A 24,733-nucleotide genomic window follows, 5' to 3' on the forward strand; every position below is an offset into this window, starting at 1 on the left:
TCAGGGGGCTTGGATAATAGTTGTACCAAAAAACAGATCCTGTTATGCATGCTTCTGCTTCTTTTTTACTCAATAGTAACACATTTGAAACTCATTCACATCCCAGGATAACATTAATTCCCTCTGTTTAATGCTAACTTACTGTAAGGTGTGACTGTACTGTACAGGAGCTTCCTCAGCCTGGCTCTCTGTGGAGGTTAACTGTGTCTCCTGTTTTTTTGCTTCTGTGAACAAAGCAGCAATAACTACCCCACTATGTGTCCTTAACTCTGGTGGTTTTGTTTCTGTGCAGTAGTCTAAAGAAGGGATTCCTGGATCAGAAAGGATATTTGTGTTGTTAATGGCTGCTACTAGATTGTTTCCCTAAAGGCTGTAATACTTAATATTTCTACTAGCCATGTAGGAGAGTATCTCCACCAGGAATAGGTGCTTTATTTATTTTTCTGAGCTTCCATTTCTTTTTCTAAAGCCTCTTACATCATTTTACAGTCAGGCGCACACACACACACACACACACGTGATTAATTGTAATCTGACTTTGAAGTAATTTTCTCTAACAAGTAAAAACTTTTACCAGAGTAGCATGTATCTTCTGAGTTTGAGTAATATTAATGACTTGAGGCAAAAAGATCTTCGAAATGAGTGATGGTTTTTAAAAATACTCATTTAAACAATTACAGGCATGTTTCCTAACATCTATGTAAAATTTCTATCATTCTGTAGGGAATTTACCTTCAGGAAAGAAATCTAGTTCTGTTAAGCTGGTATTTCTCTCCATAACGTGTGCAATCTCCCAAAGGATAACAGTTTTTGGTGAGATAATTTACTGGTGAAGGGCCGGTAAAAAACTATTGTCAGTTTTTATTTTGGATCTCATTATCCTCCTTTCATTTGATGTGATTGGTCACCTTTTTAACAGTGTTCACCTTGTATGTCAAATGATGACTGGGTTGAGATGATGATGATGATGATGATGATGATGATGATGATGATTATATATTATGGCCTGTATAAATCAGGCCATGAGGTTATACTTTATTTGCCTGCCTTTGAATAATTGGAACAATGGAAAGGGAACACATACATGAAATGTGGCTGAACCCTGAAGGGGAACCATCCACCAAAAGGTCAGATGACAACAGCCAGAGGAAGGCTGCTGTGTACTCTTAGCCCCCAAGGTGAGTTATCCCCATTTCTACTTCTTGTCCCATCTCTCCTAATCTGGGGTGAGGACCTAATGAGCAATGGATAATAATATAGCAACATTTATTAGTGGAACTAATTTGATTCTGGACAGCAGGCTTCCAGGCCCACAGCTGAATGAATTGCTTGGTATTTCTAAGTTTGAAAATACTTCTCCCTCTATTAAGTGCTCCTTGGCAGCAGGTAAGGAATGTTAAAGCTCCTGTAAGTGCCAATTAAGGCCAATTATAAGTCACCCAGCCTGCTGAGACAGTGAAGTGGAGTTAATGGAGACGTGTTCTGCTCGTATAAACTGGAGAACTGGCTACTGCCAGTGACAGGAACACAGTATTTCCCAACTGCTTCTTGCCCTGCAGAACACCAGATGACACCTCTGCTGGCTTCTCGGGGGTTTGATTTAGGAAGTCCCAAGATTTGTGGGAGACTTCACTGATTTCTCTGATCAAAACGACTGTCTTTCTCTTCCTCTTCGTTTCTTAATGTGATGTCTGCCATCCAATGTCCTTGTATCTAAGCATTTAGGATGTAATGGGCATTGCATTCCATGTGTTTACCTCCCTTACTCTTCTTCATTTAGCCCTATAGGGCGAGGCTGTCTTAGCACTTCTCAGGGGAGGACACGGGCCCAGAGGAACAGAAATCTCCTGTCTAAGGCTACACAGCTGAAAGTGCTGAGACTGCAGGCTGGCTGCCCCTGAGCCTGAACCTGAGCCCTGGACCATACTAGTTGCAGCAGTAGGTCTGCCATTTGTTGCAAGCAGGTTAATTCACAGAAGAATCTGTGTCAGGTCAGGACTCCCTTTGTGTAACCAGAGTAAAGCTGATCAGAGTGCACACCGGTCACATCATAGCCATTACCTATAATTTTTGGACTATAAGGCATGGATATTATTCTGTTTAAACTATGGGTGTCATGCTCATTTTTACCAGGGGCCACATCAGCCTCGAGTTTGCCTTCAACGGGCCAAGTGTCATTTTAGGACTGTATAAATGTAACTACTCCTTAACTAGGGACAAGGAGCTTGGTGCTGCAGCCAGGTAGAAACAAGGTGCCGGCCAGATAAAACAAGGTGAAGGGCTGGATTCGGCCCATGGGCCTTGTGTTTGCCACCTGTGATTTAAATGTTACTTTAGTCCATAGTCTTTTTTTAGTCTATAGTCTGTTCTTTCATAAGAAGTGTAAAAAATGTTTTAAAAAATGGGGAGGGTGAGGGGAAAAGGCAGAAAACTGTATTTGAACAACAATGAAAAACATTAAAAAAAAAGTGACCATGTCCCCAGACCTAGACACTTAATATGAGCCATCATCAGAGGATTTAATATCAGTAGAAACTTTGTTTGTAGAATGGAAATGGTTTGAAGAAAATAATAACATTGCTTTTTAAGCCGAACAGAGCTGTATTTGCTTAAACATTTTACAAAGGGCATTGAGAGAGGTGTGTGTGTGTTTAAAAGATTAATTTGAGCTTTATGCTTAGTTTTTGTGTATTTGTTATATTGTAAAAAAATTATAATTTCCTGTAGTACACTATCATTCATCACGTTTTTTGACATAGGTGTTAGATTTGTTTCTCGCTTGGTTATATATGAAATTAAATGTAGACGTGTTTGTAGCATTTAAAAACATTTGCTGAAATTCACCCTGGTTTTTGTCAGGGTTACAGAGATTTTGTTCCCAGAACTGTCACAGATTGGCTGGTTCTCATAATGATTGTGTTCCCCATTGCACTGTCACCCTCTACAAAAGGGGACATAGAAAGGCAAGCATCAGTGCTGGGAAACTGGCAAGGAGGCCACTGTCAGGCCTGGCGGGTACAGTTGTGCGGAACTGAAGCAAAGTCTGAGAAGCATCCTCTCATCTCATTTCTGTTCTACATTTGATGTCATCAAGTGCTGCCCACTGGGGAGGCGGGTGGGTGCAGTGAATAGTACTAAGACCTGATGCAATCAGGTAGTAGTACAGCAGTGGACTTTTTTCCAGCAGCTTAAGAAAACCTTCAGTGAATTAACCTAAAATTCTTATTTGTTGCTAATTAACTTTTGAGAAGTTTGCTCATCCTGTCCTAAGGCTCACTGATGGCTCTTTCCTTGTGTCCGTCTGTTGTCTTTTAAGGACCACCATAGTTTTGTTTGTTTGAATGTGACTAAGAAATCTATAAAAAAAAGTATGTTTCAGAAAATCCTCTGGATCTTAATAATGCTGTAATGGTTAGAATGTGAATGCTTGCTGTGAAAATAAAGCAGTGTGGCTGCTATTCTTTTGTTTTAGAGTCAATTTAGAATTTTTATCTGGTCTAATAGGAGCCATTTCCTATGTCTCACAACTCTTTCCCACCCCTTCCAGGCTGAATTCTTTCCACACATGTAATTTGTAACTTGTTGCCAGATACTCTGCATGGGGTGATGGGATTCTCTAAACAAATCCACCTGCCCCCACACCCCCAGGACACACACCCTTTTGACATTTAAAAGTGTTCATTCTGAGCTATAAGACATCTGAGTCTTGTTTTTGTGTGCAGCCTTTATTATCATAAAACTCAGATCCATTGGTTTTCTTTTTTACGTTTCTGTTTAACACTAAGATTTGGTGATTGACAAGGGGGGGAGTATTGATATAGATGGGGAGTATAATATGGCTGAGACAGGGAAACACCTAAAGCATGAACACATTGTTTACAAAGAGCTACTTAGAGGAGTTTTTAGATTATGAATATAAAAGGTAGTCAGCTTTTGTCAGTCATTCAGTGATTGAGACTCTGGACAATCAGGTGCATATTCTTCTGAAATTAGATATGTTTTACAAATATGCACAAAAAATGGGTTCAGATTTTTGTAACTATATTTAAGAAGAAAGGTGTGCTTAGATGTGACAAACTTTCATTTTTTTAAAGTACAGATCATGAGGAAATAAAATGTAGAGGAAGCCTTGCTGATATTTATAAAAATGTATAACTTTAAAACTTCTCAGTCTATCGAGGCTTAAAGTGTAGAATGTATAATGAATTGTGTGGATTTTCTAATGTATCTGGTAGTAACAGTGTTTGTTTAAAGGTATTCAGAAAATTAGAGTGTGGATAATTCATTGTAGCCAGTTAAATTTATAAATTTCATCTTCCCCAGTTTTGGCAAGTTGCCTTTCAAATAGAAAGATTAATTTACACCAACCAGGACGCCTTCCTTGTATGACCATATTAGATGAAATTAGACTCCACCCCTTGTTTTCTGTTGATCTGCCAGGACCTTTGTAATTCAAGTGCTTTTTACAGTAGTAGCAAATGTTACATAAGACCAAACATGGAGCATATTTCAACTTGGTGGGCAGACCCAAATCATGATGGAAGCCTTCAGTAGCAAGTGTGCAATTAAGCACAGCCAAATTATGTGAATGGAAGGTGAAAAGAAGCCTCTCCTGAGCAGCCCTTCCTCCGCACCAGGGCTGAAAGCTCCACTGGGTAAGTTTTCTAAGGCAGTTTTCAGAGGCTGGGCTTGGCTCAGATCCCAGTTCTGGATGAGCCTACAGACGGTGAGTTAGGTCTTTGATAACATTACACAGAACCAAGAAGAGCGAGTGGGAAGAGTTTGTACATGCCTCTTCCCTTCTGGCGTTTGTCCTGTCCTGCTGGCTGGCTCAAAGCGCTGTGCTGCCTAAGTGGTGGATAGGGTGAGCTCTGTGGAGTGCGGAATTGCCACAGAAGGGATTAGCTGCTGCTGCCGTCCACAGGAGCCATTCTGAAATGTCATTTGAGTGATCTGGCCAAAGTTCAAATGCAGATGGGAGTTGAGTTTGCTATTAACTCCAACAAAATGCTGAGGTTTGCACCAACAGTTCCTGTATCTCAAAACAGGGACAGCATTGGTTACGTCGCTCTCTAAAAATGGAGGAACGTTGTGATATTCTTTAACTGTTTTTTATCTCACTTGTGGTGAGCTTTCATGACAGGCAGTTCACACTGTTTCCTGTAAGAATGTGTTTGAAAGCTGTTTTGTCTGATACTTCAAATGCACAGCAAAGTTTCAAACAGAACACTGTGTTGAGAGGAAAAACAACTTCAAAATACAAACAGTAACCCTGGGAAGTCATTCAGTAACTTAAATTGAGTGTATAAAAATATAATTACTGACTGACTGCCAGAAAAGACGATGTTTTCTCAGTTTTTATTAAGGTAGACAGTACAGCTAAGCTGATTCTTCTTGGGTGGGTTGGGAGGTTGTTCACCAAGTTACCTTAACTATTTCATGTCTCTGAAAGCAGGAAGTGAGGTGATGGACAAGTTCTTTACTTTTCACTAGATTTGCATTTCATTCCTTCTGTAATAATGAGCTTGACGGGAAAGTTTTAATTGAGGTTGAAATTTATCTTATCAGTTTGAAGGACTTTAAACAGATCTTAAACCCTTAATCAAATGCTGTTAGCTCCCTAAAATTGGTTTTTCTAAAAACTCATTTGTTGTCAGGCATGTTTTAGTTTTACCATTTCTGGTTTCACTTTTGAATATTGCTTTTGATCTTTATTAGTTGACAGCCACAACCTCTAGGTGAGGCAGATAATGTTTCTCCTAAGAAAAAATAAATACGTGCTATAAACTCATTAAAGACAGCAGCATTAAGTAATGAATCACCCGTTCCTTACTAACGGAATGCTTAATGAAGGAGGCATTTTGGACTGTTCTGAGTTTGAGGGTTTTGTTATTATAACCATGTTCACAGTCTTCTCTGCACCACCACTCCCCCCATCCAGAATAAAGTGAAATAAAAAGGATAGAAAATTAGTGGGACATAGCAATAAGGATGTCACTTACAGCCTCAGTGCAGCAGTTGGCCCAAGATGGGGCTGTCATTCCATTGCACCTTGGACTTGCAGTAAATTTGAGGCCTGGAAAAACAGTGTTCTGTGAGAAGAGTTACTGCACAGAAGTTTTCGTTTAACAAATAAATAAACAACAAAAAAGAACTCCTAATTTACGTTTTACCAGCTTCCTTTAACTTTTTCTCACACTACCCTTGTAAAAACTGGATTGGAGTGGTAAAGATAATACAGTTTTTCGTAATTCTCTTGCATTTTGATGCTACCCTTGTATCTTTCATTTGGGAAAAACTGTAACCCAGATCCAAAATACGACTACAGAGATGCTTTTGTAAAGACTATGTTGATGGTCTGACAAATTGGGAGGCTGAACTTAAAATGACAAATAGGGTGCCTTTTTTCCCCTAGCAGATAAAGGATTAAATCAAAAAATAGCTGGAAACCTGTGGGTTTTTTGGTTTTGGCACTTTTTTTTTCATCTCACATATTGATATCTGAGGAATACAAACATTTCAAGTCCACAATGAGGTAGGAGGGAGACAGAGGAGCAAACCCTGGGACCTGTGTGCATCACTTAGTGATGTCATGCTTCTTTCAGGCAGGTGATTGGTTGCTGAACTCTGTCAGTATCACTCGGAGTGTCACTGTGCTTCCTGAAGACAGCAGAGAGAGGTCCTTATGACTATTAGCAAAGCAGACATGTAAGCCAGTATTTCATGGTATACCATAGACAGAAATGGTGACAGTACGATCCCAGAAGTGGCATGGTTCTGTGAATAACAGAACCACATAGAGAATGGCTGTGTTTGCTCAAGGCAGCAGTAGCTGCCTTTTCCCCAAAGGTACTTTCTCTAAAAACATCTGTATGTGTCTGAGATCCCACTGATAACCCTAAATTCAGAGTCTGCATCTTGAACAAGGTTGCAAGAGTATAGGAAGAGCCCCCTTAAGGAAATGAACTACTTACTCAGACCATTCACTTTTCCTTGAAACAAGCTGTCTTGTGACCATGATTGTGAAGAAATGATGTTATACTTACAACTGAGGTGATCAGCTGTTATACCATTGAGAACCTCTCATTTTATCTTCTTTAATGTAAGTGTTGGATTTTTAAAAAGCCATTTTAAAAATGTTTGCAAAGAGCTACAAGTTCAGCTGGCAGGGAAGGGGTACCCCCAGATAGTCGGTAACTTTTTCATATTTCTCACATACTTGAAAGCAAAGTCCAGAAAGAACAGTCCCCATGGGAAGAATTGCTGGCAAGAAGATTATTTGAGGTTGCCATATTTCTGCTCCTTTCTTAGCAACATTATTTACAATGCATTCATGCCCGACCCTTCCCCCACAGGAGTCTCTCTCCCTTGCAATCTGTCTTTTGTGATCTGTTCTCTTTCATGCTGCCGGCCCTGTGAATGGGGTGCTGCCGTGCACCCTGCCCAAAGATGTGGAAATGTCCAGAGACATGGAGCACTTTAGTGGGCTTTGTCATAAAGCACTGACTTGAAGAACTTGATAATTTGATTATAGACCTTTGGCTAAAAGTTGTTTCAAGTGGCTCAAGTGCTGTAAATGACTCTTTTCTGCACTTTACCTTTATGCTTTAATTTAAAAACACCTCTGTATTTGGGGGAGGAGAAATGCAGTTGGCGGAAATAGCAGCTGGAGACTAATTTGTTAGAGCAGCCAGTGTTGAAATCATCCTTTTCAGTTAAATCGCTGTAGTGGAAATGATGCCAAGTCCTTTGCAGTAAAGACTTTTTCTTCACTGTTTTCCAGTGCAGTTTGTGACCCACCTAAGCATACTCTGTGGCTGCCTCAGGCTCCAATTTTGGCTAATTATACTTTGAGGCGCTGCATTTTACAGAACAGCTCTGGATTCCCCTCCTTGAAATTGGAATGTTCCAGGAACAGTCCCACCGATTTACTTATCTTTTAGCATGAGATTAATAATCAGGTACCTGGGGCGGGGTAAAGAAATTGGATGGAAGAAAAAGCAAACTTGGGATTTTAAAAGTGTGTGAAAACAACAAGGAATGGAGTAGAACCACATTTGCAGGTCAGGACATGGAGAGTGATTTTAGAAAAGAGGAAGAACATATAGCAGTTGTCCCCAACCTTTTTGGCACCAGAGACTGGTTTCATGGAAGACAGTTTTTCCATGGACTGGGGTTAGGGGGGTGGCTTTATAGCTGGCCACCAGATGTGGCTTGTCACTTGCCACTAACTGATAGGGTTTTGATATGAGTCTTCAAGAGTTGATTTATTATGGTCTCTGTGCAGTCAAGCTTCTTTGTTAATGATAATCTATTTGCAGCCACTCCCCTGTGCTAGCATCACCTCAGCTCCACCTCAGACCACCAGGCATTAGATTCTCATAAGGAGCACTCAACCCTAGGTCCCTCGCATGCACAGTTCACAATAGGGTTTGTGCTCCTGTGAGAATCTAATGCCACCGCTGATCTGACAGGAGGTGGAGCTCACGAAGTAATCTGAGTGCTGGGGAGCAACTATAAATACAAGTGAAACTTCCCTTGTTCACCCATGGCTCACATCCTGCTCTGCAGCCTGGGGGTCCGGGACCCCTCATTTATAGGGAAAATTTTACAGTGAAAGTAGTGAAAAGACATTATTAAATGCTTTATGTCCATGTGTAGTCCATGGTGTGATTTTATTTTTTATTTATAGAGAGGGGAAGGAAGGGAGAAAGAGAGGGAGAGAAACATCAATGTGTGGTTGCCTCTTGCACACCCCCTACTGGGGACCTGGCCCACAACCCAGGCATGTGCCCTGACTAGTAATCAAACCTGCAACCGTTTGGTTCATAGGCCCGATCTCAGTTCACTGAGCCACACCAGGCAGGGCCTTCATTGTGTGATTTTAAATGGTATACTGAGTATTTTTTTAATAGTTACTAGGGGAAAAATAGATAATTACTATGCCAAACCCAAAATTCTTGTTTCGTAGACATTGCTTGAAATGCTAAATTAGGTATGCCTAGTCAGCCACTGAGTTTTGGAAAATACAGGGTCCAGCAGAAGTAATACCTGCCTGAGTAGTTGGTGGGGTACATGAATGTTCTGCATGAGATGGACAGCAACTTGAGCATTTCACCTAAAATGTTATATGGTGTGCTTGAGTGTGATATTGTTATGTTACAGAATTACATGCTTATGGTTTATTAAAAGGGGGATGTTGTTTGTGCCAAATCCTGTATATTAAGTAAATAATAGTATAGATAATGTGCAGAAAGATCTGGAATGTGATTCCATTTTGAATCTCTAAAGTTTAGGGAAAACACTGATGTGTGGATCAAAGTAGATCTGTAAGGAAGAAGTTCTGGGCTTTAAAAATATATCAGTTCAGTCCTAATGTATAATCAGCCTCAGATCCTGATCTGGGATATTTCTTAGCAGGGTAAATATCCTTATGAAAGACAGATGATGCCAATTGATACCTCGTGAATTGTATTTGGTGTCTTGAGAGTGAAGTATAAGTTTGGGTTAACCAGGAGCTCTGTAATAGCACATTGCAGTTATTTTTAACCTGGATATCAGAATAAATAATTTAACTAATTCTGTGAAAGGGTTGCTTAGTGAATGACCCAGAGTTTTTAAACTGTACTTTTTGGTGTATGTAATTATTACTTGGCTATGCCTGGACAAAGAACCTGTACATGTTTACCTGTGTTTTATATCTTAAAGGCTCTGGGTAAGCTTCACTGTTAAAAATCCTTGCTTTAAATGGGAGCATTTGTAGAGTTTTAGTGGAATGGGGCCTTCAGAGACCCTGTGAAATCATTCATTCCTTGAAGTGTGGATTGGTATTTCTCATTAGCCATTTCCTTACAACGTATGCGTTGTTTAACCTTTCCTGATTGAATCCATCCATGTGTGACTTTCATTTAGAGAAACTTTGTGAGCTTTAGTAATCATTACTTTGGTAACCTGCCTAAAATTTCCATCCTTGGAGATTCATAAACTTCACTTTTTTTTTTTTTTTTTCATTTCACCTATGTTTCTTCCTGCGTAACTCCTCTGTGTCAAGAAAACGAGCCAGCTTTTTATTTATAAAATAATTTTAGCTTGAATGAGCATTCTTTTCGTTTGGTATGAATTTATAAAAAATGAATTCTAGAAGTTGTTCCTCTAAGCTCTTATCTGAGAACTTAGTGTCTTCCTGGACTGACAATAAACTAAATCTGTACCACATTAGAGAAGATAACTTAAAGTGGGTTTGGTTTGTTTTTTAAGTGATTTCTACCTGCTTTGATAATCAGCAGGCCTTTCTCACTTAAGTCTGTAACTGGCATCAGCTGAACTAATTGGGAGCATCTGTCTTATTCCTTATTGAGTTCCTAGTACCTGATCCATAGGCTGCCAAGATGGATGGAGTTGGGTCATAGCCTAGGGTCACCCAGTTAGTAAGTGGCAGAATAAGAATTTGAACTCACATGTCTCTCTGGCTCCAAAGTTTTTGCCCTTTCAGGTGACCTATAAAAAAGTATTTTTATTTTACTTTGTATTCTTTTCAGGCTGGTTAGTTACTCAGTCATTTCACATCAAGACTATGCACAACATCCCCGAACCTTTGTTAGAAAGGCAGTCAGGACTAGAGAAGCATGCATAATTGTGTTGGTTGATGGGGGCCAGCCTAATCCTATAGGAGAGATATTCCCTGCTCCTATTGGTGGTTCTTTATAGAACATAGTTATCTCAGAACATTATAAGGTGAGTAGACAGCTCTGCTGGTACTTTCTACCAAAATTCACTCTTCCAACCATCTTTGATGTTTTAAGACCCCCCCAGCAAAAAAAAAAAAGTGGGGGGGAGCCTACACCAGCTAACAGCCATAGCTAATCTTTAGGATAACGACTTCCAAAATGGAAAGGTGAAATCCTGAGTTTTCCTTAAATAGACTGAGGATCTTCCCCCCAAGTTTACTAAAATTCTGTCGTGACCCTGTTGTATATTCAGTCTTAACCTTGCTGTATGTTCAGCCTATGTAATCTTTGGTGCTAATAGTTATCCTACTTTTGCTGAGCAGTTGGGAAGATGGGCTTCTTACTGATATATGCCCTGACCCTCACCTTTACCCTTCCGTTCTGCCTTTATACCATGCATAAATGCTTTGTTATTATGCCACTCAAGGGCAGATGGATTGTAATGTGGTTTTTGTATCAGTGCTGGAGTCATCCTGCCTGGAATTGCATCACAGCTCTACCTCTTTAAAAAGGTTGGACTTACATACTTCTAGATTTTTTTCAAGCATGAAGGGTGTTTTTTTTTTTTTATCTTTTTTTTTATTGTTGTTCTAGTGCAGTTGTCTGCATTTTCCTGCCACCACTCTCCCCTGCCCCACCTCCCACCCTCAATCCTTCCCCCCTTTGACTTTGTCCATGGTCCTTTATACATGTTCCTTGACAACTCTTCCCTTTCTTTCCCTCTCCCCTCTGGTTACTGTCAACTTGTTCTTTATTTCAATGTCTCTGGTTATATTTTGCTTGCTTGTTTTGTTGATTAGCTTCCCCTTATAAGTGAGATCATATGGTATTTGTCTTTCACCGCCTGGCTTGTTTCACTTAGCATAATGCTCTCCAGTTCCATCCAGCTATTGCGAAGGGTAGGAGCTCCTTCTTTCCTGCTGCATAATATGCCTTTGTGTAAATGTACCCTAGTTTTTTGATCCACTTATTTATTAGGTTGCTTCAGCACTTGGCTGTTATTAATTGTGCTGCTATCAACATCGGGGTGCATAGGTTCTTTTGGATTGGTGTTTCAGAATTCTTACGGTATAATCCTAGCAGTGGAATTGCTGGGTCAAAAGGCAATTCCATTTTTAGTTTTCTAAGGGAATTCCCAACTGTTTTCCACAGTGGCTGCACCAGCCTGCATTCCCACCAACAGTGCACAACCTCCCCAGCACTTACCATTTGTTGATTTGTTTATGATGGCTATTCTGACAGGTGTGATGAAGTAGTATCTCATTGTGTTTTTAATTTGCATCTCACTGATGGCTACTGAGCATCCTTTCATATGTCTCCGGGCCCTCTGTATGTCCTCCTTGGAGAAGTGCTTATTCAGGTCCTTTGCCCATTTTTTAATTGGATTGTTTGTCTTCCTGGAGTAGAGTCATGTGAGTTCTTTATATATTTTGGAGATCAAACCCTTGTCTGAGGCATCATTGGCAAATATATTTTCACATACAGTTGGTTCCCTCAAGGATGAATAGTTTGAAGTTACAATTTCCTTAGACTGCTTTTTATGTTTACACCCTAACTTTGACACTTGTATGTTATAAATTATTTTTAGTTATTTTCAAAGCATTATTTATTTTTGGCTTAAAAAGATCTAAGTATTTGCTTTGAGTTCCTTTTTGGTTTGTACTTGGGTCAGTACTTGTGTGTGTATGTGTTTATATATGATATATTCATATATGTGTATATGCATATGTATAAATAAATTGCAGCATGATTCCTAAATTACAAGCTCAGTATTTTTGCTTGCTTTCCACTTCAGGAGATTTAAAGAAAGCCTCCCCAGTATCCTGCCCTTGCCTTCAGTGGTGTCACATGTTCAAGCCACAAGGGGAAAGAAAGCCCAATGCATCCATATCTTGATGTCTCTTTCTCTACCTTTATTTTCACATCTGTCTGCCAACCAAGTCTCTCTTGCCCCCAACACACACTCACCAGTGTACCTTTTCCTGCCTCTTCTCAATCTTTCTCTGTATCTGTGTTTATCTGTCTGTTGGTCTCCCTTTTGCTAGAGTCACTCAAAGTGCCCTCCTCATTCAGGGACAAGAGTGTGCTTACAAGAGTGTGCTTTGTCTGGACCTGCTCCAGACCCTGGAGAAAGGAGTGCTTTGAAAGTTCAATTTTGACTCCTTACCAAGCCACATTGCAGTTATGCTTAGCATCTGGCCACCAGTTTGTCCACTTAATATAAGGTCCCTAGCCCTACCTATAATGTACCAATTTCACTTTTGATCTAGAACCATAACACTGTTTTAAGCTGGAAGTCCAATTTAAAATCTTTCATGAAAAATAAGGACCCACAGTGAAAACCATGAAAAGAGGCCAACTCAGCTATAATTGAATTGGTTTTTCCTCTTTGGTTTCTCACAGAGGGAAAGCCACATGGTGCCCTTTCCAGAGAATAAGTTACCAGACTATGATGTGAAGGAACAACTCACTTCAGCAACATGACAAGGATTTATTTGAGCTGGCATGTTTCAGCCAGAATCTCAGATACATACACACACACACACACACACACACCCACACGCCTGTTTCAAATTTTAGTAACAAAGAATTTCACATGATAGATTGCCATTCTCAGTTTTTAAATAGTTTTTATTGTTGAAGTAGAAAATACAATTTTTTGGAAATGTTATTGATATATCAGCTGACTTATAATATTAGGAAGCTTTGAATCTTGATTTTGTAATGTGAAACCCCATTTCAGGAATTAAACAAGAAAAGAATTAACTAAAGAAAATGAGGAGAATGGACTATAGTAGGAATAGAAAATTGAAAGGACAAGCTTGGTGTTATATTTGGTTATGATATAACACAACACACATTCCTTAAAAATTACTGTACTATGTAGAATTCCGCACTAAAAACCACATCAGACTCATTGAGGAAATTAGATGATGGGCACAGTACTCAAAAAATTCTTCAATGAGCTTTAGCCAGGTGAATTAGTTGGTTGGAGCATCGTCCCATACACCAGAAGGTTACGGGTTCCATACCCAGTCAGGGTGGGTACAGGAAGCAACCAGTCGTCCTTTCTATCTCACATTGATGTTTCTCTTTGTGTGTGTGTGTGTGTGTGTGTGTGTGTGTGTGTGTCTCTCTCTCTCTCTCTCTCTCATATGCACATGCTCTTTCTACCCTCCCTTCCTCTCTCTCTGTCTAAAATCAATAAGCATATCCTCCAGTGAGGATTTAAAGAAAAAAAAACTTCTTCAGTGATACACAGAAAAAAATAGGAACCTAACAAAAATGATAGTATAATTTTATATAGATTAAATGGTTAAAAAATACATAAATACTAAATATGACAGTTTTCCTTGAAAATAACCTGACATTTGCTTCTAGAAGTAGGTGTCAGGAGGATTACAGCTTGTGAGCTATTGTGTCATGGTGATAGGAAGGTGCTCTGAAATCAGTGGAAGGTTGTAGCACCAGATGTGGTTGAGTGTGGCTCCTCACATCTGTGGTGACCTGAGGAGAATGGTGAGTGTGGGGGACATTTGTCTTTACCACGAGGTTTAGTTCAGCCACATACAGGTTTCTGCATTCATCTAGTGCTTCTTGAAGATGAAATCTTACAAAAGCAAATGCAAAATTTCATTATACTTAAATTGTTTTTTTAGTGTATTAGTGGTCTTGGAATAAATTTATATCCTCAAAACAAGCATTGTATCAGAACTGACTTATTCAATTAGATTAAGAATTTTATTTACATCATTTGATATCAAGAGAAAATATATCACATTTACTGGAGATATTGCCTGAGAATTCTGATGCCCAGAGGATAGTAAAAAGAGCTTACTTCCTTAAAGTCCAAGTTCTGTTTGGATTTTTCCCCCTCTGCACACCACAGACATAGTATTATTCCTTTAGTATACCGTCACTGGGATACACAATACGATTGAGATTATATATATATCTCTCAGAAAAATAGGTATGGCAAGCTTACCAGACCTTTTGTTTTATAGATACTATAGTTTTGGAAAACTATCAAGTGAGGTGTTGTGCTGTATGCTGGGCCATCTGCACATGGGTTAGGGAGCAGTTTCAGGTTGCACCTGTCAGAGAGCTAGGCAATGTTGTGGTGAAGGGATGGGAGAGCGGGAATTACCTGTATAAGAATGTCCTGTCCAAAATACCAATAATGCCCCCATGAGAGACTGGTTAATGTTAGACTAGGGAGGAGTAGAGAACAGTAAGGTTGATCATTTAAGTTAAAATGTTGAGCACAAAGTAGTAGTTTATGTGGCTTTGGTAAGAACAATGAAAGTAGTTTGCAGTTGATAGAAGTTTGAAAATACTGGCTGAGGAACAGTAGCAGCAGTGAGCTTTAACAAACCCTGAAATGTAGTGCCATGTGCCAAGCAGTGGTCTCAGTGCTATGCAGATGTTAACTTAGTCGTGGTTAATGGTGTTTGAGGCATTAGCCTGGTGTAAGGCAGGCTCTCAGTCTTGGCTGCCCTGTTGTGCCCAGGCCACACCCCACACCAGTTCAGTCACAATCTCTGAGAGTGGGACTCAGTCATCAGTATTTTTTTTAAGCTCATTTAGTTATGCCAATGTGTAGCCAAGGTTAAAAACCACTGGTCTAGGACCATTTGAAAATCATTCTTATTCACAAGAAAAGCTGTGTGGATCATGCAGGTGTTAATTGAAGGCCTGTGCTATGCCATCCATGTCTTACAGAGCAAGAGGACTGAGATGTGGCTTAGGGAAGCTTAACCATTTGAGGCAGGCAACAGGATGGAAACAGTTTTACAGTCCTGGCTGGCAAGTCCTCATGACTGAAAGGATATTCAGAGTGCTGGGGATCACAGACAAGAGAGAAACTAAACCTAAAAACCTCGAATGTCAAATTTGGAAAATTATTAAACTTACTATTTTAAGTTTAATAATTTTATTAAACTTTCTTATGCACAATTTTCTTATCAAGAAAGTGGGGACTCAGGTGGAAACAACTGACACTTAAAAGTCACTGTCAATTTAGCCTTTCTAACCTGGTTGTGGCCTTTGTGTGGCCAAGTTGGAGAATTTGAATTTTGACTGTAGATGGCATGATAATTTTGTCCTTGTGTAGAGCAGATTCTTAAGGTACCTCATAAAGAATCATTGAGCTAATGTCCTCCTGGGGACAGCTGTATAGAGAGGCTCAAGACTGGCATAAAAAGACCTTTAGAAATAAACCTTTTAAGTGATGCTTATAGTCTTTGATTCTAATATGCTTAATTTCTCAAATACTCATGGAACTTCCATATTGTGATAGATAAATGTTGGACCACGTACATTTTAAAACTTAGAGTTAAGCAAATGTGTCATTTTAAATTACAAGTTTAAATGAGACAGGCACTAAGCTACCCACCATAAGGTGCTTAAGTAGATAATAGATAATGTTACTAAATAATTTACCTGTTTCCAATGGTAACATTCTTCAACTGCTGTCAATTTATTTAGTACGGATTACCTTACTCTGAGAAAACCTGTTTCTCCATGGGGTAGACTTATTTTCAGTTATACCTGTATAGTTTCTACTTAAGCGTGCATTACTTCCTTGTGTAAAACACCAGCCACAGCTATTTGTGGTGTTTTTGTCTTGTGCCTTTGGCATCTTTGTGATGAGCCAGAGCTATGCCATCTGTAGTTGAGTGACATGATTAAAAAGGGGGGGAGTGAAATGATTCACTGGAAAATTTCAGCACAGATTCTTAAGGAATGATAAGATAACCCTAGAAACATTCTTATTTGGTGTCATATGCTAGTGGGTAGTGACAGAAAAAAAATGAAGGTACAACTTGTTTCTTAACATTTTGCTATTTTGAAAATTGGAGAGGTACTGTGCTAGAAAGGAAGAATGAGTTCAATAAGGTGGTAATTAGCAGAGTTCTGCAGATGAATGAATAATTCTCTCTGACTACAAGTTGGAGCCAGTGAGGTTCATGTGTAAAACCCAGTATTCTCAGGCTTAGAATGGCTATTTAACTTATTAATGGCTATCTGTGAATGATAAAGCTCTTTATGCTGAGATGTTTCCTCAGCAGAAGGATCAGTTCCTGGAATCCTAAATAAGTCTGGGGACTTAGATAAGACCTTTCTGAAAGCTACAGATTTTAATCTATGTTAACTTAGTGAGGCATCTTTGAACTTAAATGTGTTGTATTTCAGGGGACTTTTCCAGAATTCCACTGGAGACTTCCCTGAACCAGTGTCTTTTTTTCTTTTTGTTTTCCTTTTCAGAAAGAAGACATAGCTCATCCAGCAAGCCTTCTTTGGCCGTTCCTCCCACATCAGTATTCTCCTTCTTCCCTTCTCTGTCCAAAAGCAAAGGCAGCAGTGCTGGTGGAAGCAGCCACTGTGCCAGCAGAAGTGTTCTCAGCACATCCTCATTAAGTTCCAAGCTGTTGAAATCGCCCAAAGAGAAACTACAGCTCAGGGGGAACACCAGGCCAATGCATCCCATTCAGCAGAGTAGAGTCCCCCATGCTAGAATGTGAGTATGGCCAAGAGGGTCCGTAATGCTTACCTGATGCAAGTAGAACTGTGCACACCAGTCATCTGAGAGTATTTGAGCATCCTGGGAAAGAAAGCCTACTTTGGGGAGAATTCAGATATATGTGGTTTCTTGTTGTTTCCCTTTCATATCTTGGTCAACTTTACAGAGTAGTAGTTGCATTAATTGTACAGTGAATAACACTTATTTATTGCTCCTTTATTGTGTACCACCTATTAAAACTTAGCTCTATGTGTGTATTGTCATTTAATTATCACAACAACCCTATGAAATAGGTATTGTTGTTATCCCCCTTTTGAGGAGAAGGAAATATAGTAAGGTTGAGGAGATTTCGCTAAGGAGCCCTCATTCAAATCCTGGGTTCAAGTAAATCCCTACTCTGTCACTTGTTGGCTGTGGGGCCTTGGGCATGACACTGTTTTTCTTAAAGTTTAAAAATAACCATTTTGCAGGGTTATTGGGAGCAGTCCGATTAATATATTAGAGCCAAGCGTCTGGCTTAGTGGCTGGCTCACAGGAGAGAGTAAATGGGTGCTGGTGCTTTTGGTAATAGTAGGAATAAAAGAGGAAGAGATTCCCAGATGCTCTACTAGGATTTCCCAGGGCCTACACAACAAATAGGGAAATAGTGCTTCCTCCCCTGGTCCTGGTTCACATCAAAATACTGTGGCGATGAGGGAAGACTGGGGAAGTTCACACCTGCCAGCCGGGCAAGGCTTTGGCAAGTTTCCGTAGTGGACCTGCAGATTGGCAGGCTCCCTATGTCATGTGACGGAGCCACTGTGCATTCCCAGAGAAGCATATATTGCCTTGTCTTGGCATCCCTCAGCCTTCATGGTGGCAGCTTTACCCTGGCTTGCCGCCCTTTGCACAGTATGCCCCATCTCAGTCCCAGGTCTGAGTATCTGGCAAATCTCAGGGCAGCGTCCCCCACCTGCTGCTGCTCAGGGACATGCCAGCTGGGAGTGGCCCTGGCATCTTGCAGTGTCTCTGCTCTGTCAGGCTGTCCCAGGTACAGCTGTTTGGAGCTGTTTGTCCTGGTTGCTAAGCCCCCAGCCTCTGCTTATCTGTCAGAAGTGCAAGGACAGCAAGCTTGGCTTTCGTTCCTAGAGCTGCCTGAAAGCCAAAGAAAATGCCACACAGCGTGTAAGTCACTTGCCAGCTTAACAGCTGTTAGAGCACTGCCTCTACTGAACAGAATTTATAAAACCTCATCAATCCAAATCTTCTTACTTGAAGCTGGGCTCTAGAGGGCGACCAGGCCAACTGTTAGATTCATACCAACATTTGCCACCAAAGTAATCATTACCAGTAAGATGCCAAGAGATCAGTTCTTTGGTAGTAACACAGGTATTTAGTGGTCCCCAGCTGTGTACCAGGCACTAATATTTCAAGTGTCTATATTAGAAACCTTTTTCAGGGACTGCAGAATTATCACTTCAGTGATGCATCATTTACTAATTAAACGTGTTCTTACTAACATGAGCAGAGAGCCTCTTCTTGGAGATACCTTGTTAGGTTTATTTGAGTTCTTGTAAGTCCTTAGTGACATTTCTCAGAAATTTTAATTCCATATTCTCTGCTCACTCAATTTCCTTTGTTTTTATGGATCCTTTTTAAACATGACTGTTCTCAGACATTCTCTACAGGCCCTGCAAGTATCCTTTCATTCTTTTAGACCTTTTCAGATTTTGCTTCTTGTAGGAGTTGCATTGGATATCAGGTCTATATCTCCCATAGGCTCCTGTGTAAAATTGTTCTAGAGTGGTGAAAAAGCAGGTAAATTTGGTGGTTACTGGAGCTCTTTGCCTTGCCAGAAGGACTTATGGACTGAATAAGTGTGCACCTTCCTGAGTTTTCTGAGTAGTCCTAGCAAATTTTCATTATGTGCCTTGGGAGCTTAGCTGTATGCAGTGCACAGGTAGATCCAGGCTCCCTCCCATCTCTCTGGGTTACTGGGGCCTCTGGGCACTTAGGTACTGGTGTTCTTCCCCTACCACAGCATGACGCCCTCTGTTAAAGTGGAGAAAATTCATCCGAAGATGGATGGCACACTACTGAAATCTGCGATAGGGCCAACCTGTCCTGCTACTGTGAGTTCCTCAGTCAAGCCTGGCCTTAACTGCCCCTCAATACCAAAGCCAACCTTGCCTTCACCTGGACAAATTCTGAATGGCAAAGGGCTTCCTATACCGCCCACTCTGGAAAAGAAGTCTGAAGATAATTCTAATAACAGGAAATTTTTAAATAAGAGATTATCAGGTAACTTTACATCTTCTCTTAATGCTTCACTGTGTCTTAATTGGCCTTTCTTAGGAGAGCAAATGTACTGCTATCATTAAGTCTTTTTTTTAAAACTGGTCAACTTCAACTTTAGGAGGAATTTCCTTATAAGTAGTATGCTTGACCTCTTCACTGTTGGTTTTAAAGTGCATGGGTGTGTGGATAATGTAAAAATAGCTTTCGAGTAGTGTATTTCTGAATGGAATAATGCAGTAATACTGACTTTGTCTCTTTCATGTCACCTAGTGGCAGTAATTCCCACTCTTTTAGTGATATTACTGCTTCTTTGCAGTACTCACACATTGTATGTTTAACATTTATTGATAAATGGTAGATTTTATTCAAGTTATAATTTGTTTTAAGATTTCTCCTCTTATTTACAAAATAAGAAAAGGGAATGTTTGGTGAGCCCGTTGTAATGTCTGTGTGCTTTTGACAGAAAGAGAGTTTGATCCTGACATACACTGTGGGGTTATCGATCTCGACACCAAGAAGCCCTGCACCCGATCTTTGACGTGCAAGGTAGGTGACCTTGCTGGACAGAGCTGAATGCTCTGACAAGCTTAGGGAGCTTGGATAGATGGCATTGCTCCCAAGTCTGTAACCCAGAGAGGATCTAATCTTTGGGTTATTCTGAATTTCATAAATAAAGGAATAACTGGGTTTCAATGAGAAAGCCTCAGGTTCAGAAAATGTGAAGTCTGTTGTTATAAACTACAGTCTTCAGAGAGGTTTTATTTCCAGTCAGCTGTGTTGTATCCAGGAGAATAGTGTTCTTCATTTATCAGTATGTTGTTCTCAAAGATTTTTAACATTTCTTCAGAGAAATTTAATATAAGAGGCTACCCTTTAATGTTTAAATTGTACTGACTTAGAACAAGTCCAGGAATTTCCTCTGCAGATATATGAGCAGTCTTAAAATGTTTTTATAATCTGTGGTTCTTAAATTTTAAAGAGCCACTTTAATATTTTGTGGCTTTTACATAGCCTTATTTTTCTAGTTTTGTATTGTTTTTTGTTTTGTTTTGTTTTGTTTTGTTTTAATATTAGGTGCCTTGGCTAGCATGGCTCAGTTGGTTGGGTGTTGTCCTGTAAACCAAAAGCCCGCCTGTTTGATTTCCGGTCAACTCACATGCCTGGGTTTTAGGCTCCATGCTCTGTCCCTGATTGGGGTGCTTGCAGAAGGCAACCAATCAATGTTTCTCTCTCACATTGATATTTCTCTCCCTCTCTTTCTGCCTCCCTTTCCCTCTCTCTAAAATAAAATAAAAATCTTTTAAAAAATTATTAGGTAACGTACAGTATAATTTATCTGTAAGCTAAGAAAATGTAATGATCCTTCTTCCTGTCCTGAGGTTTTCTTATAAAATGGCATTTTGCTAACTAGAAGGGGGTACGTTTGTTATAAAATAAGGGTTGTTCATGTAGGGTGGCTTCCATGCTTCAGTGTACCTGCTGTTCAAACATAAATGAACATGTATGTTTATTTGCATTTCTTTGGAGAGTGTCCCCAAGTACCCTTCAGAAAAATTCAAGAAGTATTAAGAATCATTGTGTTGAAGTATAATTTAAAACTCCTTCTTTGGAGGAGGGGTTAAAAATTATAAAGATCAGTTTTGTCTTCTAAAAGTTAGTAAAATTGTTGAGGTATTATTTAAATTTTACCAACGATTGTGTTTGAATAAAGGACATTAGGCTCCGCTCCACTCCTAAACAGTGGTGGAATATTATTTCCTAGACATGGGAAATGTTACTTCTTAGTGGTTTTTATTTTAATTTAAATTTCTAATTTAATTTTATTATGTAGAGTTTTATCTTATAACAGTGTTCTGATCCTTTGGGAAAGGGGTTGGTCATGGACACTTTTAAATATACCTAATTTTTAAAAAATCATAGGCCTTCATCCCTGAGGGAAAAAAGTATATACATACATGTATATTCTGAATTATGCATTCTTTCTTTTTTTAAACCCAACTTTTTGACACCTCCACTGAGATGTCTCCAAAGTTTACACATCCCAAACTGAACTTTTTATCTCAGAATTTTGCATTCTATTTCAGGATTTGTTGGACATTCCCACTGCAGGCCCACCCCTGAATCTCTAGATTAAAAACTCCTAGCTCAGAACAAATTGTTTTTGTTTTACATAATATTAATTGAACATACATAGTGGTATGTAGTTGTTCTTTGAAGATAGCCATTTGAGCTCTGCAGGATTGTTTCCATGTTAGCTGCCCCTAAGGTACTTGTGAAGGCACCCCTCAGCCCTACTCCATGTCATTGTCATAGTTTGCCATCCACTCTGCTTTCTTACTGCCTACCTGACTCTGAGGAACAGATTTCTCAGTGTTATGATACCTATGGTCAATGAAGGAGGCTTTCTTTTTGCAACATGCTCTTTTTTTAAATCCTCTCTGAGGCATGCTGGTGAACCAAAAGCTTTATCAACTCAGAATATGGAAGGGATTTAACCAGCCTTCTTCCTGAACCTTTATTGATGGGTGAACTGACATAATATGGATCCTGCATTTTTCTCCCATCTTCCTTCTCAAATCATGTATGCCCTCCATGTATTAAGGGTATCAGTACTGTCTGTGATGTGATGCTGATCCTTTCATCACATTGATATCTTCAGCCCTGGTGTGTCATGAGTTCAGCATAGAACTGGCAGAAAATGCAGCATCTTGATAGGCCAGCCCTTTCATAGAATGCCCTTCCTTTCTTCTGTGCTCTATTGGTGGCTCACCCTTTTCTGCCTCTGTGGCCCGAATCTATTTAGCTGTGGTGGGCTAAACATGGCTCAAGTGCCTCACTGAATGTCCCCCACCTTAACTGCCCAGGTCTCTCCTGTCTTGGACTTAGAACATTTTCCATTCTCTTTGCTGTCAGGGGATCTGCTGCTTTACCTCCTATTTCTTGTTCCCTGCCTGTTGTCTGCCTGCCACTTGCACTTTCCCCTCCTTGCTTTCTCATCTGCCCAATGTCCTGTGCCCTCTGTGCCAAAAGATTTTGAGTCCACAAGCCAGAGGTACCAAGGTTTAAAAAATCAGGGCATATTCTCTGCGTTTGTGGGGCTTGCAGTCTAATGAGAGAGATGCAGATTAATCAGATAATCACTCAAATAAGTGTCAAGTTACTGATGATGAGTGAAAAATAGAAGGAGGGCTGTGTTATAACAGCCTTCAATGGGGAGACTGGGCCAGGGAAGCCTCCTTTGCCACAGGAACATGGGGTTAAAACCCATATAATTTATCTGGGCAAAGAGTGGTGGGAGAGACAGAGGAAACAGCTTGTGCAACAGCTCTGTGATGGGCAGACCTTAGGGTGTGAAAGATAGCCAGGGGACTGAACAGAAGGAGGAGGCACTTGACACCAAAGAATGAGTGCATGGCTCAGAAGCCTAGGTACACAGTCTTTATCCTGTAAGCTTTAGGCAGCCACCGAGATTACTAATAGGGGTTGGGGGCATCAGATTTGTGTTTGGAAGGCTCTTTAGCACTCAGTGGAAATATTATATATATTTACTCTTCAAACTGAGCTGGGAAGATATTGATCATCTCTGCCTGATTTTTTTTACCTGGCTTTTCTGTGCTGAGCACCAGGGAGGAGAGGCTTCTACATCTGGCTAGAGAGACAGACAGGTGTACCAGTGATGTTATGCATTCATTTGTTCATTTGACACATGTTGAAGGGCTAGTATTTTTATATATATTTTGTTTGAAGCATTTATTGAATACCAGGTGCTATTCTAATTGCTGGTATAGCACCGAATAAAACAGTTCCTTGTCTTCATTTAATTTACTGTCTTGTAAATAAATATATTACATATTAAAGAAAAGTCAAAATTTAAAAAGAAGCTAAGCATGTTGGCTGTGCCGATTAGATTCTGGGCATATACAGTTTGCATTGTGTCTGAGGAGGAGGTAGGTTATGTTACTGAATTTGAAAAGGACAGTGGAGGCCTGATTCCTCTTAAACCCCTTGAATTTTGGCAAACATGTAAACCTGTGGAACAACACATTAGTATAATGTGTAGATCCATGAATGCACATGATGTATCATTTGTGGTGATTTGTAACATAAAAGAGAGAAGGAAGTATGTGAATGAATTCACTAAATTTGGGGTTCACTGTGCTTTATATTTTTCTCCTGTCAGCCTGTAAGACTTTACTCGGTCCTGGCAGTCCCTGTCTCCAGCTTGCTTTGAGCCACTTCTGTCTTGAAATGGCATTTTCATTGCAGTATAGAGAAACAGTCATGTTTAGTTTTTACTCTGACAGTCACTAAACGAAGACTTTCTGATACATACTTTGTGAAATAATTGTTTCTTCCCTTTAACATTTAAAACTCTGAATGGCACAAAAAGGGATTATTGTAATGGAGTTAGTAAGAGCCCAATAAAGGAATTGTCCTTGTTAGCACCTGCATGTTTCTACGGTTTGTTGCTTGGTGACATATCAGTAGCACAGTGAACATTCCTTTCTTCTGGCAGAAGTAAAATCACCAAGCTATCTTATGTGTGGAACCTGGAATGCATGCCTCTCTTCTAGCGGAAGAAAGAAGATCATACTCTTGTTTTTTAGCTTATCAAACACTGAGCAGCCTTTGACTATGCTAATGGTCTAGCTTGCTTTTTTATTGGAAATGGTGTTTTGGGATATGACAAAAAAAATTATTACTGAGATACCTCAGTTTCTATTTTTTTTTTTTGGTCCACAGACACATTCCTTAACCCAGCGGAGGGCTGTCCAGGGTAGAAGAAAACGATTTGATGTGTTACTTGCCGAGCACAAAAACAAAACCAGGGAAAAGGAATCGATTCGCCATCTGGACTCTCAGCAACCAATGCAGCCTCTCAGGGACCCGCATCCCGCCCCTCCTAGAACTTCACAGGAGCCACACCCAAACTCTCAAGGAGTGATTCCTTCCGAATCAAAGCCTTTTGTAGCTAGTAAACCTAAACCTCACACCCCTAGTCTTCCAAGGTAAGCTGAGTTTTCCAACTCCTTCCCATTCAGAGAACAGATTGGAGACACAGTAAAAGCCTAGTGTGGTCATGATGTCAGGCTCATATGAGAAGATGAGATGTTTTTAAATTGGGTTTTACTCTAAGGAAAAAAAATTGTTGAGTTCATCATTGGGCTCTTCTTGGCCCAATGTAAGCAGCAGAATAAAGCTAGAA

The 24,733-nt window shown here is 39.9% G+C and overlaps 1 protein-coding gene across 5 annotated transcripts in view; it reads left to right on the top strand.

Annotated features, from left to right (window-relative positions):
* Window positions 1–24,733, top strand: part of ATXN7 (ataxin 7) — a 144,420-nt gene that overhangs the window by 105,817 nt on the left and 13,870 nt on the right. For 4 of the 5 annotated variants that reach the window (XM_045832426.1, XM_045832428.1, XM_045832427.1 and 1 more), the window contains 4 exons: window positions 16,995–17,247; window positions 19,271–19,530; window positions 19,991–20,073; window positions 24,271–24,536. In XM_045832426.1, coding sequence (XP_045688382.1) covers window positions 16,995–17,247; window positions 19,271–19,530; window positions 19,991–20,073; window positions 24,271–24,536 — 862 coding nt within the window. Of the gene's footprint in view, window positions 1–4,502; window positions 4,656–16,994; window positions 17,248–19,270; window positions 19,531–19,990; window positions 20,074–24,270; window positions 24,537–24,733 lie in introns of those variants that run through there. The other variant, XM_045832431.1, reaches the window with a different exon arrangement.

Source organism: Phyllostomus hastatus, unplaced genomic scaffold (assembly GCF_019186645.2).
Source record: "Phyllostomus hastatus isolate PE091 unplaced genomic scaffold, TTU_PhHast_1.1 phas_contig_16, whole genome shotgun sequence".
In the NCBI taxonomy this organism is placed as follows: domain Eukaryota; kingdom Metazoa; phylum Chordata; class Mammalia; order Chiroptera; family Phyllostomidae; genus Phyllostomus; species Phyllostomus hastatus.